The sequence below is a fragment of the Cucumis sativus genome, chromosome 4, assembly GCF_000004075.3.
Source record: "Cucumis sativus cultivar 9930 chromosome 4, Cucumber_9930_V3, whole genome shotgun sequence".
Lineage (NCBI taxonomy): Eukaryota > Viridiplantae > Streptophyta > Magnoliopsida > Cucurbitales > Cucurbitaceae > Cucumis > Cucumis sativus.
This window is the reverse complement of record NC_026658.2, coordinates 13,757,330-13,778,202: the sequence shown is the minus strand read 5'-3', so window position 1 is coordinate 13,778,202 and position 20,873 is coordinate 13,757,330. Positions and strand designations below refer to the sequence as shown.

Here is a 20,873-nt window from a genome sequence, read left to right as displayed (position 1 = left end):
TAATTTATTTATAAACTAAAGATTAATACAACATTTCATTATCAAATGAAGCAATTTTTTTCTTTTTCCTTTTTTTTTTTTTTTTTGTTTAAAAAAGCACATTATTCTTTTAGAGGGACAATTTTGGGGCATAAAAGAATTAATTTTTTTAAATAATAAAATATACAATATGGATCAACAGGTGCACCAATACATCTTTATTAGGTAGACACCCCTTAGCACCCCATTCATCTTCACTTTCATTAATATAGGAAAAATTAGTACAATTACAATAGACAAAAGTCAAACGACAGCACGAAAGCTAAAGAGTTAGAGCTAAGCTCACAACAAAAAGTTAGAAAGCATTTTATTTACGATTTATTTTGATTAATGACCGTTATTTATTTTGGAGTTATTGAAAGAGGAAAAAAAGAGAGTATGAAAATAGGTAAGTTGGGAAATTTTATGATGAAAACAAACATTTTAAATGTTATATATGGACCAAAATGGAAAAAAAAAATTATATTATGTTATTATTTATAAGTAGCTAGATATCTTTAATCTTGTTCATCACTTCTCGGAGAAGTACGATCAAATCCACCTAAAAAAGGATATATATTGATCTCATAATAGTTCGACTCATACCCTAATATTATTGATGTACAAAGCTCAATTATAGAAAAACTTAAGCTTATATTATTATTTAATACGATATTAAATAAGCTAGACGGATTAAACTATATATTACATAGTTTTAGGTTTGAGGTTGAAATGGTGGCAAGTATACTACATCAAATAAATCTTCCAATATTGCTTTGTATGTTACATAGTATATATGCATGGTGTAAGCCTAACCCTTCATCACTTTATTCTATTTAGTTTAATGAGAAAACATACATAACTTTGTTCTTAGTCATTGCCCCGTTGGTCTTTGAAGAATAACGATGCCCAAATTGCCAACTACCCTAACAATAATTTAAAAAGATTATAGGAAGAAACAAAAGTAGTGAAAAAACGAATAATATTGGTCAACAATATATATATAAAAGTGATCAAGGTCTCGATATTAATATCATTTTGTAAAAGCATATGGTTTTGGAATGGTCTGATAATTAAATTAAATTAGCTGTTTTATATCAACAAAGTAGATACCAACGAATATTTTTCTTTAATTAATTCCATTTTAACTATATATATATTTGGAGAGAACTTCAATATTTTTCTTTTTTTCAAAGATTATATGCTTCTTTTCTTTTCAAATATTGTATTCGAAAAGTTTTTCATTATTCAGCTCTTTCTCTTCTAATCAAGGGTAGTTATCAGAATATATATCATATTACAACTCAACAAATTTGTTAAATAATTAATCATAGTCGAGTTTAAAAATAATTAGTAGAACATAACAATATTTAACTAAATTTAGCATTTTGAATTTAGTGTGTGTCGTTTATTCATATATAATATACTTTACAAAGTTGGAAAATATGGTTGTTGAACACTCCATTTTGATCTTTGAAGTTCACATAAAATAAAAATAACAATGAATCCCATCTTTGTGTATAAAAGGGAAGGGTTAGATTTATAGTTTCATTCATTGATCATATATATTCTGAATAATATATCTATAATCCTTCAATTTTAGTTATAATTAAGACCAAAATTATTAGACCATGTCGTTCCCTAAAGTTGCAGCTTTAGCAGCCTTGTTGTGTATGATGTTGAGGGGCTCTTTTGCCCAACTCAGCCCTACCTTCTACGACCAGTCTTGCCCTAATCTTACCGCCGTTGTCAGAGATACTGTAAGCCAGGCATTGCAGGGTGATGTTCGAGCCGGAGCCAAGCTTGTTCGCTTTCACTTCCATGATTGTTTTGTCAACGTAAGACCTCATTTGTTATTCTCTTCCACTAGTTATATGGCGAACTTTAAAATTAATACTTAAGTTGCATTCTATATGACTGAATTTGAGTACAGGGTTGTGATGGGTCAGTTTTGTTAGAAAATCAAGATGGTGTAGAGAGTGAATTAGATGCACCAGGAAACCAAGGAATACAAGGCTTTGACATTGTCGACAGCATCAAAACTGCAGTTGAAGCTTCTTGTCCAAACACTGTGTCTTGTGCAGATATCTTAGCCATTTCAGCCCGTGAATCTGTTGTCTTGGTAATTTAATTAGTACATATATTTATCAAAAGTTAATATGTTTTCGGTAACAACGTATGGATGTGAAGATTTGAACATGCAATAATCTAAATGCAGACAGGAGGGTCAGGTTGGGTAGTCCAATTAGGAAGAAGAGATAGCCAAAATGCAAATAGAACTGGAGCTGAAAACAACCTCCCAAGCCCTTTTGAAACACTCGATCAACTTCGAGCAAAATTTAATGCAGCTGGGCTCGATTCTACCGATCTTGTGACTTTATCTGGTAATAATTTAACAATTTTATTATATATATATATATATAATTTATATAACTAACAAAGTAATTAAGAACAATAAATGTATTATGGTTTTTATTATTAGGAGCGCATACATTTGGAAGGTCAAGATGCGTATTCTTCAGTGGGAGGCTAAACAACTTCAATGGCACCGGAAGTCCAGACTCGACTCTTGACCCTACATTTCGGGATGCATTGGTCATCGCTTGTCCGACCGGCGATGGAAACAACCGCATCGCACTGGACGTGGCGACACCGGATGCGTTCGACAATGCATATTACACTGATTTGGTTACCAACCGTGGGCTTCTCCAATCGGATCAAGAGCTGTTCTCAACCGAAGGGGCAGAAACCATCGAGATCGTCAACCGTTTTGCCGGGAACCAATCTGATTTCTTCGCTCAGTTTGGTCAGTCAATGATAAATATGGGGAACATTCAACCGTTAGTGGCACCGGCGGGAGAAATCAGGACCAATTGTAGGCGTGTTAATCCTACTACTACTGCTGCTGGTACTGCTGTTATGTAACTGCTAATTTATTTTACCATATGGAAACACTTCATATGTTTTATGTTAACCAACGCTGGCCCTTTCTCTTCTTTCTATCTTTTCTTTTCTCTATTTCTCCAAAACAAAAGAAAAAAAGTTTCATACCCTCTAATTTGTTTGTTTAAATAAACATGCTTTTGTTTGTTTCTTTCTCCACGACGCCTCCTACGATTAGAGATGAGTATCTATGTTTATATGGTCCTTAATCATCAATATGAGACTTTGTTTCTACTTCTAATACTACCTGTTTTGTATAGACTTCCAGATATTTATCAATTACTCTATTATATTAGTGATCGACGTCAATCATAGCTCTCCAACAAGTACTTTCTGCCTCTTGTATTATTAGTATAAAATATATGGCTACTATATTATTACAATTATCTTCCTCTCTTTATATTTCTTCTTCTTAAACTTCTCTAATTGCATCAAAATTATTTGAAGACCACGAAGAATTTTAGCATGCTGTGTCCAAAAGTGCTTTATCTTCTTTTCCACCTTTTTTTCTAAATAAAAATATTTTAAAGAATTTAAATAATTCCTCCCTAACTTTTGAGGAATCAAATTAGGATCAACACATGAATACAACTTTAACGTGGGTTTTGACTAAAAGAAACATAAACAATGGTTTCAAATATAACAATAATTGAGTCCAACACTTATTTGTAAATATAACAAAATTTGTCTTCTCTTATTATTAGTGATAAGTATTGATATCTATTATTTTAATAGAAGTCAAGTATTGATGTAATTTGTGAATATTTTCAAATAGCTGTTTAAAATAATTTTTTTAAAAAATAAAAGTATAATGTTAATGAAAGAGGATTAAAAAGGGAAGATATAGCTCCTGCTTTGCACCATAGTGTAATAATAATTATGGCTACTACAATAATTAATAGGGAGAAAGTGAAATTGGAAATTGAAAAATATCAGCACATGAATATGATGAGAAAAATGAATTATATATATATATATATATAAGGGTGTGGGACCCACATCAGTTTTATAAAAAGAGAAAATTCCCCTAACAAAAATATTCAGAAAAAAATAGTGTATCACACCAGTTTTGTTCAGAAAAAAATAGCCTATCGCACCAGTTTTGTTCTGCATGTTACAATATACATATGTATAATTAGTGATATAGGCGAATTATTGACTTTTTAAGTTGTTACATTTGTAATTTAATTAGAAAATATAGTAACATGAATTTTATTATAAAAATTGTTTTTGCTATTTTTGCAAGGGTCTCCGTCAAAAAAATATCAAAACCCTACTTTTGCAATATTTATAATATGGAGTTAGGTGAGCAGCACCACCCCTCTCCTCCACCACTCCACATGAGTACTTCTCCCAATAAGTATATAACACATTTCTACTTTTCTTTCTTTTCTTTTTTAACTTTTGTAAAAAGCGTTTTTAGGTTTCGTAAATATAGACTCACACTTTGATACCTCAAAGTTTGAAATCAGTATGAAAATCAAGAAAGATCGAGAAAATCGTATAATTAATTCAAAGACGATGTCATTTGACGCTTCAACAACTTTAACATATATTTTGAAACATTTCTTCAATATCGACAAACAGTTAGATAGTGTCTCTCTTATCTAATACCATATATTAATAACATGAGTTTGTCTTAAAGCTAATTGAAAATAAAAGAAATATATATCATTTATCTTATCAAAGAGCATCAAATCCTTTAGTTATATAGTTTTTCTAACGTGAGATTCTCAACCGTAGATACCTAATACATCTTCATTCTCATTTGTAATATAGTTAGATAAAAGAGATAACAAGTAGTTTAGAGAAGAATGATCCATCAGTACAATATATTATGGATACAAAAGTACTCCCAATGATGATGCATAAGAAACAGAAATCAATATAAAACATTTAGATATGCTACTTGAACTGCACCTCTGATCATTTGTGCAACTCTAAGCAGTTGAAAGTGTGAAGTAGAAAAAGAATTTCTTAAATATTTTTTGGTGCGAGTATAGAAAGGAGAGCAGGGAGTTGTACCTAATCATTACTGATACAAAAGAAAAGGGATTCAACACAGTACAAGCAAATAGCAGACTATATTATCAACATGAATAATTAGAAAACTAAACTAACAATCTCCTTAAGGATATATGCCATTCTACTTTAAAAAAATGAAAAATGTAAAGTTTAATTAAAATTTAATAGAATCGTAGTCTTTTACCTATTTAATTGTCTCATTAGACTAAATTATATATATATAAATATGCCCATATAACTTTGTATTTTGCATAAAAAAAATGTTTCTAAACTTTTAAAATTTTAAAAGGATTAACAGATACTACACATTTATTATTAGTTTTTTCTATGAGAATGTTAAAGTTAATTTGTATAAAAAAATACATTTGAACTATTAAAGTTCATAAATACCCATAAGTTTAAAAAAGAAAAAATTGCAAAAGAAAGGTGGAGAGAAATAAAAATTAAGTAAAAGGATATTAACAACCCAAAATGATATTTAAAAAATAAATAAAAACTTTTGAAAGCTTCGAGGATTTACAAAATGTTTAGTATACGTTGGTAGTCGAAAACGTTTATTTATTTAATTAGTTGTTGTTTTAGTATGTTTTAATGAAAACTATTCTCTTAAACTTGGTAGGTGAGAAAACTAACCTAAAATTCGGATGAACAAAAGGATTCTACCTTTTATTTTACCCTAAACCCTAAACCCTAAACCATAAAACGTAAAACGTAAACTTTACATTTTGCTTTCTTTTTCCCTTTCAAAGGAAAGTTACATATGATTACATTTTTATTTACTTTCAAAGATGGCGTGCAGTGTTCGAGAGAGACTCTTTTTCCCAATCAAAACTATAGTGTTTCATACAAAAGACAAAAAGAAAGTGAAGGTATGGAAGAATTTAATGTCCATTAAGTTTGGGTTTCTGAATATAATCATCTTTTACGTCACCTTATAAAAGAAAAGAAAAAAAACATTATAAACGTGAGTGTTATATTTGAGGTTATGGGTGATGAACTTTCGCAGATTGTAAACAATACTATGCTTTTAAGTTTTCCACCTTACCTTACAAACTATTACACTTTAAAATTCGTTTCTCGGGCGAAATCGATACCAAAATTTAGTTCAAAATTTAACGTTTTAAACTTTCTTGTTATATTATCGATCGAGATATTTTGGTAAAAAAAATTTAAGTTTTCTCCTTAGCTTACCAACTAAGATTTAGTTTGAAAGTTTATTCTTTTAACGAGTTGATTGTTTTGGACCTTCTTGTTATAATACCAATGAAGATTTTGGTAAAAATTACAAATTCAAATGCCCATGTAATTCTCCCGGGACATTTCTAGAATTAGTAATATTTACCGGCTATAGTAAATTTTTTATTCTATTAATGATAGAAACGGATAGACTTCTATCACTATCTATCAATATCATTGATAGAAACATATCGATGTCTATCAAAGTTTATTATTAATATAATCTGAAAATTTTGCTATATGTTGTAAATATATATATTGTTAAATTTGTTATTTTCTTTTATAATTCTCCCTTGAAAAATCACACTATTGATATTACTCAATTAAGAGAAATTTGGAAAGATAATTGGTAAATTATTTAAATAATTTAGACATTTGTGTAAATATAAATTGTAGGTAAGATTTGCAAGTTCTCATACATGATTTGAGAACTACAGGGAGGGAGAGGTAAGAGTTTGGTATAGAATTTGGAGAGATCGCATATAATTTGAAAAAGTTATGTGAATCTCTACTTTAATTATGAGCAAAATAACATTGAGATTCTATATATATGATATATGTGTATGCTCTCACGATGAAATCACAGACGTAAATAACACCAAAATTTAATATGTTTGAGTATTTTGGGTGAAATCACAAACATAATTAATTACTTGTTTTTGTTTTTATGTATGCATGTGATTTCATTCAAACAAATGTTTAAATCTTATTTTAGTCTATAAATTTTGAACGTTGCTTTATATTTTGATCTCTAAACTTAAAAAAAATGTCTATTAAATTATTAAATTTTTAAAAATCATTTACTTTAGTCACTAGAACGACCATGTAGCTTTGTTTTAAAAAATTAAAAATGAGTGGCATGTTGGGCGTTAACATTTAACAACTCGTGACGAGATAAAATAAACTAAAAATCAAATAAATGCAACTCAGGTAGATAATACACTCTAAGAAATTGAAAATAAATATTCTCAGTACATGCAATGAATCCCATAACTTAAAAAATGAAGAAAAAATGATACGAGAAAAAAAAATGCATTCATGAATCACAAACTTAAGGGATAAAACACTTAAAATTTGAATGTTTTAGTATCTCCCACATGAGTTAGAAAATGTAGTAGAATGCCAATAACCAATTCACCAAAATAGTAAACGATTAAAATCTCATGACAATGTGACTTTTAAGTTCTTCCATTAAACATTCGTTCATCCTCTAACATTTAATTCAAAATTAAAACCCTAGATTTTTTTGTTAGATGGATGAGCTTAATTTGTGGTCAAGTCATCCAAATATACGAGAATCACCCTAATTCTCTTGAAAATTTTAGTATAAATATTATAACAACAACCAAAAAATATAAGCACTTTAAAGAATTGAGGGTTTAATTTTTTTTTATAATGTTTAGGAATCAAAATAAAACAAATACAACAATTCGACTCCATACGAACTTTTAGATACGGTTTAGAGTAAGGAATTGAATATTGATGAGTAAAGAGTTATTAAATGTAAGAAGTTTTTAAGGTATAAAATCAATTTTGTTAATGATGGAGTCCACCAGCTCGTATAGAGGGCAACTTTCCTTCCAAAATTATGAATGAAACACACTCTCAAGCTTTTCCTTTTTAACAATTTTTTGTAATTTTTTTTCTTGAGAAAAGCAAAGGCATTAGGAGGCGTGGCAGCCCCATGTGGGTTATCCTAAAGGTGACCTGAAATTATTTTTAAAACAATTCACCTTTCACTTTTATACAGAACTTACTCTTGTCTCTACTCCAAATTATGTATAAAAAGGAAGCTAAGTCACCACTCCCATTCTCACCAACAATGATTAAAATGGATTCTTCTAACTCTCCACTATTCTTCCCATTGTTTTGCTTATTGGGTTTCCTGGTGGGACACTCTTTGGCTCAACTAAACCCTTCATTTTACGCCAAAACATGTCCTAATTTACCTAATATTGTGAATGCTGTCGTTGCTAAGGCTCTGCAAACCGATGCTCGAGCTGGAGCCAAGCTAATTCGTCTCCATTTTCATGACTGCTTTGTTGACGTATCCAACTAATTAACAACAAATCTCAGTTTCATTCTACATTTTTATGTTTTTTTTTTGCTGAAAACGAAAATTGATGTGAAATATGGGTAATATTGCAGGGGTGTGATGCGTCTGTTTTGCTAGAGAATGCACCAGGCATAGACAGTGAACTAGATGCCCCTGGAAATCAAGGCATTCAAGGTCTTAACATTGTCGATGACATCAAATCCGCTGTTGAAAAGGCTTGCCCTCGCACTGTCTCTTGTGCTGACATCTTAGCCATTGCCTCCAAAGAATCCGTCGTATTGGTAACTAAATATCATATCATATCATATCATAACCCACTTTTATTTTTTTAAAAAAAAGAGTATAAACAAAGTAGTTTTGAATTCAGGCTGGAGGGCCGAGCTGGGTTGTGCCATTAGGACGAAGAGACAGCAGAACAGCGAATAAAGAAGGAGCCACAAACAACCTCGCCAGTCCCTTTGAAGATCTCAATGCACTCAAAGCCAAATTTGGTGCTTTCGGTCTCAATTCCACTGATCTCGTGGCTTTGTCTGGTAAAATTAATACAAAATTAATTAACCATTAACGGTCGGGGTTAAATAATCAAACTAATTATTGGGTTTAAATTCAGGAGCACATACATTTGGGCGTTCAAGGTGCGCATTTTTCAGCCAAAGATTCGACACGCCAGACCCAACGCTGGACCCAGCCTACAGAGAGCAGCTCAAAAGAATTTGCTCAAGTGGGTCAGAGACAAGAGCCAATTTTGATCCGACGACTCCAGACACATTTGACAAAAACTATTACACGAACCTTCAAGGGCTAAGAGGACTTTTGGAGAGTGATCAAGTACTGTTCTCAACTAGTGGGGCTGACACGGTGGGGATTGTGAACCGGTTTGCCAAAAAGCAAGGCGAGTTTTTCAAAAGTTTTGGTCAGTCTATGATCAAAATGGGAAATATTACTCCTTTAACCGGAAACAAAGGAGAGATTAGATTGAATTGTAGGAGGGTTAATCCAAGAAGGCCTAGAAGTACTGATGAAGGTCGTGATTTTATGTAACTTTGTTTAATTACTTGTGGTTTTGGATGGTTTTGTATGTCGTTGTTTTATGGTTTGTTCTTCAATAAAACTAAGTTATAAACGTAATAAGGGCGTAGGTGTCGAACTTAGATATTCGTTCATATTTTAATCTTTGGTTTGTGGCTAAACATTTTTGTTTAATTGTTTTGGAGATTTGTGCAGTTCCAAAGCCATGAACCCACCAAGAACCCACTAAGGCAACCTTAAAATTACAAAATTTGATCCAACTTCCTCTTTACTTATTAATTAATTATTAAAACTTTAGCAATTACCTAATCGCAGCCTCGGATTTAAAGTGTCTTTTGGCCCTTTGCCACTCTAAATATTAAAATAGTTACCATATATCATTATAATATATAAATTAATGTATCATTATCATCGTGGGTATAATCAAATGTAGCATTGTTAAGTTTATCACAAGAGTATAATAAATGAGTGCATAGTTAACAAATTTATCAACAATGCATAATCAGTCAAATGTATATTCATTTGTGTGAATATTGAGGTCTCATTTGCTTGGGATCGAACCTTTTTCTTTGTTCTTTTTGTCACTCTCTGTAAATACCAAATAATGGGCCTTATGATTTGCTCTTAATTTTAACTTGGCACTAGCTAATATTATATAGTCAAATACTGTATAGTTGTTCTTTTGTGTGCTACTGTGTTGATATTATTGTGTAGTAATTGATGAGTTAATGTTGTATATTTTCTTGTAGGTATATTAGTTTGGTAGGAAGGTTTAAGGTTGGGTGAGAATTGAGAATGAAAAGATAATAAATTTAAAGATACCAAAGATATTAATTATAAAATTTAACTAATATCATTAGATTGAGAAAATTAAACAAACCAATCTCAGCCTTTGTTATCGAGACTAGATTGAAAAATCACACACTTAGTTATTGTTGCTTGTTGTATCGAAAATTAATATAAAAAAGAACAACTACGGAAGGACATCATCAAACTGTTGGGGACACTATGCCCATAATAAGAGATTACATTAGTTGTGTAGTAATTGATCGTTACAATGTTTTATGATTGAGGATACAACACTTTAAACATCGATCAACGTACTGATCATAGATTGACTCAACAATTAAAATTATATTGTACAATAACAGTTGTCATAACATTAATAAGGACATGTACAACTCGATCCCCTTAATCAATATTCACGTAAAATCCTAACTTTAAATATTATTGAGTAACTTATTATTCTCTTAGTTTAGAATGTTGTATCGTCACACGTTAGTAGTTCTCGAAGGTGCATACTAAACCCTAACCACTCGTCTAAATATATTGCGAATCATTCATCCAAATAATCCTAAACTTAGAAATCCAATCTAAATCTCGGAAGGATGAGGATGATATCAAAACTCACAACAACACCAAACAATCTCAAAATCTCAATCTGAATGGAATTAAATTAATTAAAACAAATAATAAAGGGATGAATTGTGGAGAAAATTATAATGAGATGAAGAGTATAAATAGTCAAAATGATTAGAAGTAAATTAAAAGAAGGGAAGTTCGTGGATCCTTCGTGGCAATTTCTCCAATTTGTCCGACGCCATCCAACGGAGACTTCAAAACAACCATATATTAAATTAAAACTATATAATAAAAATATATATAATGAGATGAGGATATGAGGATATGAATATTTGAAATTGGTAAAAATGGCACGTGGATTTTTGACAAAGTTGATCGGATTTAAATGGACTTTTTCATTTTATATTATTCAAAATTATTAATTAAATTAAATAAGGCTGCTTAAATTTTGCAAACTTTACTCACCCACTCCTCTTTTTTCTTTTTATTTCTCATAATCTAAAAAAATATATTTATTTAGTTTTATTTAGGTTATTAAATTAATAAACTATTGAGTTTTGGGTAAGGGCCTTAGATTACATTATCTAAATAAACAAAAATAATAGGATGGACTTTACAGGCAAATAACATAATATTTGGAATGTAAATCAAAGTTTTGAATCAGTCAAATTTACATATTTAAAAATAGAATATATCGAAGTCTATGTCTAAAATTTCAAATTTCAAGATTTTCTTTCCTTTTTTTCTTTTTAAAAAGTAAGGGTTGAATTTAAAATTTGAATAAATTTTCTTTTACTGACTTTTAACTCAACAAACAGCTATGCATACAAACATAAGAAAATGAACCATTTTTTAAAAAATAATTTACTTTTTCTAGAGAGAAAAATGGAGAAGATATCAAATTAAATGAGGTAATATTGGGTGTATTTTCTCACGACTCACGTAAAAATGTACTAAAGTATTTAAAATTTAATAGACTATTCAAAGATGGATAGTATAAACGAGGTGAGTAAGTAATATTCTTTTTGGTATAAAAGCTATATGGATGTGGACTATGGAGGGGGTTGTTAGGTAGCTATTTAGTACTATTTACATATATATAATAAAGTTTGAAAGAAGAAAACAAAGGAATGGTTTTCAGGTTTTGTTATAATATCCTTTGGACAATTCCTTTCTTTAATATATATATATATATATATATATATATATATATATATATATATATATATATATATATATATATATTTATTTATTTTGTTGTGGAAAAATGACAAGTTAAGATATTCCGATTAGGTATTTCACAACTCTCATAATATTCTTAACATCTATTTCAATTCAAATAATATATATCTAAAACACACGTAAATATTAATCTACAATCTCAATCAGTGACTTATTTTTATACTAAAGAATTATCATAAAATTTAAAACTTAATTGAGTACTCCCTTGTATACATGCATCTATCTTTGTACAATTTAAATATAATCCAATAAAATGTTGTTTCGTATTATTTTTATTCTTTAAAAATAAGTTTTTCTTTTTTTTTTTTTGGTGTGATAGAGAAGTGGGGAATACATGTGATAAATACAGCTTAAGTTGTATTTAAACGTTGCTATGAAATTAGTAAAGATCATTATAAGGACTTTAAGACTCGTTCGATAACGTTTTTGTTTTTGTGTTCCTTGTTTCTATTACTCACCTGGGTGAGGCTTAATGTTATTTAATTTTTTATTTTTTATATTTAAACTAAAAAATGATAAACAAAAAGATTAAAGAAATAGTTACCAACCATAATTTTTGTTTCTTGTTCTTTCAACATATTTATACATTCAAAATTTGAACAATTAAACTAACTAGTAAGCAGTGCAAATTGAAGTAAAGAAATACAAATAATTTAATGATAAGATTGCAATTACATGTATATAGGTAACCCAATACCAAACGAAAACCCTAATGTTGTATTCAAATTATTCATATTCAATTTTGTTAATGACCTTGAATCCATCGACAACTTGTGGCCCAAGCTCATGGCTGCTGTATAAATTAATCAAACCTCACCTCACCTCTCCAGTTCTCCACAACTTATTCTCACAAAACCAAAAGCCTTAGCAATGGCTTCCCCTAAACTTACACCCTTTGTTGCAGTGGTAGCTTTGATGCTTGCTCCCTCTCTCGCTCAGCTTAACCCTTTCTTCTACACCTTCACTTGCCCTCAACTACCTTTCATTGTTCTAAATACAGTCTCTCAAGCTCTCCAAACCGACGACCGAGCTGCTGCCAAGCTCATTCGTCTCCACTTCCATGACTGCTTTGCCAATGCACGTACTCATCATAAACCTACTTGAATTCATTTTTCTAACTACTTAAATACATTTTTTTTTTTTAGTTAAACATCTTCTGATATATTGGATGTTGGGTCATTTATGTAGGGGTGTGATGGATCTGTGCTATTGGAAGACGTACCTGGTGTTATCGACAGTGAATTGAACGCAGCTCCAAACAATGGAATCCAAGGGTTAGACATTGTGGACAACATCAAAGCAGCAGTTGAAAGCGCATGTCCAGGCGTTGTTTCTTGTGCTGACATATTAGCCCTCTCATCTCAAGTGTCTGTTGTGCTGGTAGGTATCGATGATTTCATCCTGTTATACTTATAAATAAGTTAGCTAGCTCGTTTTACTATATTTGAAACTTATCTCTCTAATTAAAACAAGATTGTTAATTACTGCAATAGTCTGGAGGGCCAGCATGGATCGTCCCATTGGGAAGAAAAGACAGTAGAATAGCAAATAGAGCCGCAGCTGCAAATCTGCCAAGTCCATTCGAAACTCTAGACGTGCTGAAATCCAAATTTGCAGCCTTCGGGATGAGTTCTACGGACCTTGTGACCCTATCGGGAGCGCACACATTCGGTCGAGCAAGATGTTTCTTCTTCACAGGACGGTTCGACAACTTCAACAACACTGGCCTACCCGACCCGACTCTAGACGCCGCATACAGGGAGCAGCTACGCCAACTTTGTGCCACTCCAGTAACAAGAGTAAACTTTGATCCAACCACACCAGACACATTCGATAAAAACTATTACACTAATCTCCAAAACCATAAAGGGCTTCTCCAAAGTGATCAAGAGCTTTTCTCAACCCCTGGGGCCGATACAATTGGCATTGTCAACACATTTGCTGCTAGTCAGCTTCTGTTCTTTATTCAATTTGGGAATTCCATGATCAAAATGGGGAATCTTGGCCCTCCGCCTGGCACCCCATCTGAAGTCAGATTGAACTGCAGGAAGATCAACCCACCCACGACCTTCCATGATGTTATCTAACTAATTTAAACTTAAATTTACAGAAATAAACTTCAACTTTGTTGTTGTGTTTGTTTACATGTTTGAATCCAGTTCATTAGCTACATACATACATACATACATACATATATATATATATATATATGTGGTTCTTGTTAAATCAATGGATTAGGTGTTTGGAAGTTTTCTTTTATTATTAAGTAGTGATGTAAAACAACAAAGTCAGAGGTTGGTTGCTCTGTTTCTCTCATATCACACAATAATAAGATAAAATACTATAATATTTATGGGAACATTCGTATTCAAAATCCAAATTAATCTCCACTTGCTTTTCGTTAATAGTGTGTTTTTTAAAATTGAGGTGTTTGATTTTTTTAAAAAAGGTTGAAGTTTTTGGCCATCCCTCCCAATTTAGATTTATTATTTTTAGTTTCATTCAAATTATTTAGAATTTTATATTATATAAATTTAGAATATTATGTTATATAAATTTTGTTGACTAAGATAATCAAAATCCTACACGTTTACCTACTAATATAATTGAGTTTAATTTGAATGAACGTTACTAGAGAGAAATTAATTTAATAAGAAATAATATTTCAAATCAAAATTTAGTAGCATATGATTAATAAAAATTATTGTATTATAGTTATTAATTTTTTACTTAACTTAGATGTATTTGTTAATGTTAATGTTTTATAATTATTTTTTAAAATTATAATTAAGTTCTATATATATTTTTTATTTTTTACGTAATTATATTATGTTTAAACTAAAATGTTGGAAAAAAACAACACAAGAAACAAGAAATGACTATCAAACAATTTTTTGTTTCTGTTTATTTTTTCAAGAAACAGAAAAGGAAAATAGTTATATCAAACATAATGTTATTTTTTATTGTAAAATAAAGAACAAGGAATGAAAAACTGGAAACGAGACAAATATGGAACAGGAAATAGAAACACTAGCATAAACGGACCCAAAGTTTTTTTGTTTTTTTTAAAGCTACATTAGGTCAACAGGTGTACCCGAACACCTCCTTAGCACCGTCATCATTTCCGTTTCATTAAAATAGATCAATAAATGTACGTGAGAACCAAGGAAAAAATTCAAAAAAGTTACCAGAGGGGTAGAGAAAAGTTCAATACAAACAAATTAGAAAGCAGCAAGGTTGATTAGAAATAGTAGAGGCATTGTAACTTGACAAAAGAGAAAACCTGCTAGTCCAATAACCCCAAAGAGAGCATATATCTTCCCAAAGAGTGATGGTTCATTTGCTCTTGTCCTTGAAAACACCGTTATTTCTCTCCAACCAAACATACCAAATCACAGCCACAATATAGTATTGAACTTAATGACATTCTTCTGATTACGTTGCTTGATGAGACAAATATCATCACAGCCACAATCCGGATTGAACATTAAGATGTTGATTTTTTCAGCCAATAAGAACTTAATTTCAAGCTTTTTCTAAAATATCTTTGTAGTTTTGCAACTGGTAAAGATATGATCAATCTCTTCAGAATGCTTATAGCACATGGCACACCAGTTCGGGTTGAGCTGAAGAGCCGAAATCTTTTTTTGTAGTATGTTGGCTGTATTTATGCATTTATGTAAAAGGGACAAGAGGAAGAATCTGCATTTTTTCGATATTTTGATTTTCAAAGCTTCCGGAAAATATCAGCCCTCATATTAGCTTCATCTCTTTGTTCAACATTGATCAAGGCCTTTTTTTACCGAATCAATGGTGAATTTTCCGTCAGAGTTTAACTTCCACTTGGGGAGATAAGGACCTCTATTGTTATTTGGAGAGATAAAGGGTTGTTTCAGGCTATCCCATTGCTGCCTTTCCAAGCTTTTTAACAGCCTTCTAGAAAAAATATCCCAGTCCGAAATGGTAGCCTTCCCAAGCATCTTTGATAGTTCCATCTTGGACAGTATAGAAAGAGCAAAAAGTCTTGGCTTGTGCAAATGACAGTATTTAAATCATATATAGGCTTGTGTAGAAAGAGCAAACGGGCCCAAAAAGTTGTCCTCCCAATGTCTCCTCTCTCGTTCTTACAAATATTTAAATCATATATTTTGTTTGGTATATGATTTCTTTTAAACTTAAAGGAGAGAAAATGCAAATTGAATTACCATATAGTTCTTTTGGCAGGTGATGCATTATAGTATAAAACGTGTTCATTAATGTGAATTATGTAAACAAAAAAGTCAATCATATTTTGATCAAGTGATCGAAATTTGTAGGAATTGGATAATGGAAATCATAACAAGATTTATAATCGGCAAGATCTTTGATTATCTATCAACATGCTTATGCACTTAAAACTTGAGCTATTAAACTAACTAGTACTGCAAATTGAAGTAAGAAATACAATTAATTTTAATGATAAGATTGCACTTATATTGTATATAGGTAGCCCAAATACCAAACGAAAACCCTGATGTGTTGAAAATAATCATACTCAATTTTGTTAATAATTTAATGTTAATGACCTTGAATCAATCGACTATATGTGCCCCAAACTCATGGCTGCTGTGTATAAATTAATCAAACATCACCTCTCCATTTCTCCACAACTTACTCTCACAAATAACCCAAAAACATTAGCAATGGCTTCCTCTAAACTTACGGCCTTTGTTGTGGTAGCTTTGATGCTTGCTCCCTCTCTGGCTCAGCTTAACAATTTATTCTACGCCTCGACTTGCCCTTAACTGACTGCTGTTGTTCTAAATACAGTCTATCAAGCTCTCCAAACAGATGATCGAGCTGCTGCCAAGTTCATTCGTTTCCACTTTCATGACTGCTTTGCCAATGCACGTACTCATCATAAACCTATTTGAATTGATTTTTTCTAACTACTTAAAAATACTTTTTTTTTTTTTTGTTTAGCCAAACATCTTCTCACTTCTTCCTATACGAAAGTATAAAGCAAGACTTATACGTTGGATGTTGGGTCAATTTATGTAGGAGTGTGATGGATATGTGCTATTGGAAGACGTACCTGGTGTTATCGACAGTGAATTGAACGCACCTCCCAACAATGGAATCCAAGGCCTAGACATCGTGACAACATCAAAGTGCATTTTAATTAACTTTTACAAAGAATATTTAAATAAAAGGGAATTAAATTGAAAAACATTTTTTCTCCCATCAATTTAAACAAACTCTAAATTCAACTAAACATCTTTATCCTTTTTGTAGCAATGTCATTTGGTAAAAAACTTGTAATTATCATAATATATACCTCGTTTCTTTTCTTATTATAGTGTAGTAATTTCTTTTTCTCTTTCTCTTCTTTCCAACCTTACCCAACAAGTTTAGCTTTAGGCATGAAGAATTATCGTTACAAACATAATATAAATATAAAAAAAATAGAAAATCTATTTTTTTTAGTTCTCGAAGTCTTCATCAATCAATAAGTATGTATCGTCCTTCAATTTTAAAAGTAAACCTTTTTAGTACGTTTCACATTTTTTTAAAAAAATTAAGTAGAACTTCAACTTATAAATGGATAGTAACCATATAATAATGAACTTAATTAGAAATTTTGATACCAACAGCCCTCAAAATTGGAATTCATAATTTTTTCTACTTTTAAGAGATTTTTTATTTCTATTTCCAAAATGTCTAATAAATATAACTTTTAAACTACCAATCTTGTCATTTAAGATTTTTGACAATTCATGGATTTATTATTAATAGTCACAAAATTACAACAACACAATAATCTTGTAATTTTATATTTGATGATCAATTCCATAAAATAAATTATAAAAATATGGAATCTCACAAAAAATCCAGTAGCCATCTCTTCACAAAAAATTTGGGTATTTTAAAAGTTGAATCCCCAACAACTTCATTTATTAAACAAAGAAACAATATAATCTTCCCGTTAAACTATGTGTACGTTGATGCATGCACACTGCTATACATCATGTGCATAATAAGATAGAAAAAGAAAATCGTACAAGGAGGCAAATTTACTAGAATGGTCATTGAAAATATATATACACACACACAAGAAGACAAGCAATAATGGTATAAAACCAACCCAAGGCAGTACCAAATTTCAAAAAGAGAGAAAAAGAAAAGTCATATTTTAATTGTGGGATAGAGTTGGATTATTGTATTGTTTAATTGAATCCCAAGTTGTTTGGTATACTAAAAATTAAAGGTGATGGGGTGTGTATAAAAGGAAGATATGTTTGCACAAAGTTTCTTATCCCCAAAGCAAAGACCAGAGAAGACCCCATTTGCAGTATCAAAAATGGGTTTACCTAAAATGGCAGCCATTGTTGTGGTGGTGGCTTTGATGCTATCACCCTCTCAAGCCCAGCTTTCTCCTTTCTTCTACGCCACCACATGCCCTCAGCTGCCTTTCGTTGTTCTCAACGTGGTTGCCCAAGCCCTACAGACTGATGACCGAGCTGCTGCTAAGCTCATTCGCCTCCATTTTCATGATTGCTTTGTCAATGTATTATTTTATTTCATTTTCTTTTTTTTTTCGTATTGCATAAACACATATCTAGTAAATGTTTTGTAACATGATGGATGAATCTACTCTTAATATTTTTTTTGGTTTTGTGTAGGGGTGTGATGGATCGATTCTATTGGTAGACGTACCGGGCGTTATCGATAGTGAACTTAATGGACCTCCAAATGGTGGAATCCAAGGAATGGACATTGTGGACAACATCAAAGCAGCAGTTGAGAGTGCTTGTCCAGGAGTTGTTTCTTGCGCTGATATCTTAGCCATTTCATCTCAAATCTCTGTTTTCTTGGTAATTACTTTAATTAAATTTATGTTTCCTATTCTTTCTATAAGTAGCTCAATTGAGATGCGGAGAATGCGATGAAATTAAAATCTCATACCCACTACATAAGCTAAGATGACAACTATTTTGAATGGTACAAAACATTTTTTTTAAAACCAAAAGTAAAACCCTGCCTACTTTTGTAAAGATAAATGGAGATTTGTTATCTTCGGCAAGTAATAATGTTAACTTTTATGGTGTTTTGGCAGTCGGGAGGACCAATTTGGGTTGTACCAATGGGAAGAAAAGACAGCAGAATAGCCAATAGAACTGGAACCTCAAACTTACCTGGTCCCTCAGAAACTCTAGTGGGACTTAAAGGCAAGTTTAAAGATCAAGGGCTTGATTCTACAGATCTCGTGGCTCTATCAGGAGCCCACACGTTTGGAAAATCAAGATGCATGTTCTTCAGTGACCGCCTCATCAACTTCAACGGCACAGGAAGACCCGACACAACGCTTGACCCAATATACAGGGAGCAGCTTCGAAGACTTTGTACTACTCAACAAACACGAGTAAATTTCGACCCAGTCACACCCACTAGATTTGACAAGACCTATTACAACAATTTGATTAGCTTAAGAGGGCTTCTCCAAAGCGACCAAGAGCTCTTCTCAACTCCCAGAGCTGATACCACAGCCATTGTCAGAACTTTTGCTGCCAACGAACGTGCCTTCTTTAAACAATTTGTGAAATCAATGATCAAAATGGGCAACCTCAAGCCTCCCCCTGGCATTGCATCAGAAGTTAGATTGGACTGTAAGAGGGTCAACCCAGTCAGAGCCTACGACGTTATGTAATAACTTTATCCCACTTCATCCCTTCTACTTTTGCTGTCTCTTGTACTACTTTGTTGATGTATTAGTTCAACCGGTTAAGATATATATATCGTTGACCTAAATAATAGAATTCTCTTTTACTGCATATCATTATTTAAAATATTTACAGTAAATTAGAGAAAATTGTAAACTAAAACAATAACAACAAACAAGAGATGAGGAGATTTAATATATGAGGTAAAATGGGTTGGCGTTGAAAGTTCAAAGTTTTTAAGTATTAGCAGCCGCCCCATCCCCAATAATCTTACCCACCACAAAGCATCCCACCCCTTGCGTTTATTCATTATGAAAGCGACGAGTAAGCCCCCCCTTTTCTCATGAGTATCATTAATGACACACATCTATAAATTTTAGATGAGATTGTTGGGTATATAATTAATTAATTGAATATTGACACGTTAAGATAATTTTTAAAATTTATTATTTAATTCAGAGAAGGCTATAACTTTGAAAATAGCCTTTTATGGAAATTAATAAATAATAATTTTTTATTGAACAAAAACAAAGTAGGTCATTCAATATTGAGGTAAATAGTTTTGGTGGTCAGAGTTCAAAGTTTTACAATTGGACTCCTCTTCAATTCCCACTGCAAAGCAGCCCCCCTTGCATTTATTTATTATCAAACTAGCTAACAAGTGATCAAGCTTGTTTAGTATTTTTATTGGACAAAACTATCCTAAGTTACAGGGTTTGATCCATAACTTTTTTAATTTGACTAATCATGCCTGTAGTTTATTAATTGTTGCAATTAGTCCTATTAATGTCTCTAACACATTTTGTAAAATTGAAAAGTTTTAAAGTTTGAATGAGATTTAAAATTTCTGTGGATGATAATTTAAGAGTGGTTTAGGTACATTATTCTCAAAGTTAAAAGAAAAAAAGGCATAGCTTTTGGTAGACTTTTTTGGATGATTTTACCGACACTCTTTCCCTTCTATGAGCTGCCATGTAAAGTCAATCAAATCAGAGGAAATAATTTATCTAAAATCATTAAGGACCCCTTTCCAAAGTGAACATTGTATCCCATATCCACACGGTTAATGAAAATTGAGAGAATATAAAGAAATGTACCGTAGAGAGATCGACGCATAGATCTATATATACATTGTTTAACTAATAATGTACAACTGTCTTAGGTAGACTGTTTTAGGTACAAATGACGTTATTCGATTAGTGAATTTAGTTATATATTGCATGTCTTTAAACTTTGAAGAAACCTACAACTTGGTTGGTTGT

At 31.4% G+C, this 20,873-nt stretch overlaps 4 protein-coding genes across 4 annotated transcripts; all 4 read left to right on the top strand.

Annotated features, from left to right (window-relative positions):
- Window positions 1-1,532: 1,532 nt before the first annotated feature.
- Window positions 1,533-3,218, top strand: LOC101217743 (peroxidase 2-like). The gene is made up of 4 exons (XM_004142198.3): window positions 1,533-1,856; window positions 1,952-2,140; window positions 2,237-2,402; window positions 2,501-3,218. Exons 1-4 carry the CDS (start codon window positions 1,650-1,652, stop codon window positions 2,941-2,943), a joined length of 1,005 nt encoding a protein of 334 aa, XP_004142246.1. The 5' UTR covers window positions 1,533-1,649; the 3' UTR covers window positions 2,944-3,218.
- A 4,803-nt stretch (window positions 3,219-8,021) lies between these two features.
- On the top strand, window positions 8,022-9,433 carry LOC101211507 (peroxidase 2-like). Its single transcript, XM_004142096.2, has 4 exons — window positions 8,022-8,269; window positions 8,371-8,559; window positions 8,646-8,811; window positions 8,889-9,433. The coding sequence occupies exons 1-4, from the start codon at window positions 8,045-8,047 to the stop codon at window positions 9,317-9,319; spliced, it is 1,011 nt and encodes a 336-aa protein (XP_004142144.1). The 5' UTR covers window positions 8,022-8,044; the 3' UTR covers window positions 9,320-9,433.
- Window positions 9,434-12,701: 3,268 nt separating this feature from the next.
- On the top strand, window positions 12,702-14,270 carry LOC101211752 (peroxidase 2-like). Its single transcript, XM_011655265.2, has 3 exons — window positions 12,702-12,988; window positions 13,100-13,291; window positions 13,405-14,270. The coding sequence occupies exons 1-3, from the start codon at window positions 12,782-12,784 to the stop codon at window positions 13,996-13,998; spliced, it is 993 nt and encodes a 330-aa protein (XP_011653567.1). The 5' UTR covers window positions 12,702-12,781; the 3' UTR covers window positions 13,999-14,270.
- A 3,950-nt stretch (window positions 14,271-18,220) lies between these two features.
- On the top strand, window positions 18,221-19,706 carry LOC101211989 (peroxidase 2-like). Its single transcript, NM_001305682.1, is given in 3 exon segments — window positions 18,221-18,458; window positions 18,574-18,765; window positions 19,008-19,706. Coding segments are annotated over 3 exon segments (990 nt in total). The 5' UTR covers window positions 18,221-18,251; the 3' UTR covers window positions 19,599-19,706.
- The last annotated feature ends 1,167 nt before the right edge of the window (window positions 19,707-20,873 follow it).

Excerpts from the sequence above, each read along its gene's own strand:
- LOC101217743 (XM_004142198.3), top strand. The coding sequence starts at position 1,650 with ATGTCGTTCCCTAAAGTTGCAGCTTTAGCAGCCTTGTTGTGTATGATG. Across the intron at positions 1,857-1,951 it reads TCCATGATTGTTTTGTCAAC|GGTTGTGATGGGTCAGTTTT; the intron begins GTAAGACCTCAT and ends ATTTGAGTACAG. Across the intron at positions 2,141-2,236 it reads CCCGTGAATCTGTTGTCTTG|ACAGGAGGGTCAGGTTGGGT; the intron begins GTAATTTAATTA and ends ATCTAAATGCAG.
- LOC101211507 (XM_004142096.2), top strand. The coding sequence starts at position 8,045 with ATGATTAAAATGGATTCTTCTAACTCTCCACTATTCTTCCCATTGTTT. Across the intron at positions 8,270-8,370 it reads TTCATGACTGCTTTGTTGAC|GGGTGTGATGCGTCTGTTTT; the intron begins GTATCCAACTAA and ends GTAATATTGCAG. Across the intron at positions 8,812-8,888 it reads TGATCTCGTGGCTTTGTCTG|GAGCACATACATTTGGGCGT; the intron begins GTAAAATTAATA and ends GTTTAAATTCAG.
- LOC101211752 (XM_011655265.2), top strand. The coding sequence starts at position 12,782 with ATGGCTTCCCCTAAACTTACACCCTTTGTTGCAGTGGTAGCTTTGATG. Across the intron at positions 12,989-13,099 it reads TCCATGACTGCTTTGCCAAT|GGGTGTGATGGATCTGTGCT; the intron begins GCACGTACTCAT and ends TCATTTATGTAG. Across the intron at positions 13,292-13,404 it reads CTCAAGTGTCTGTTGTGCTG|TCTGGAGGGCCAGCATGGAT; the intron begins GTAGGTATCGAT and ends TTACTGCAATAG.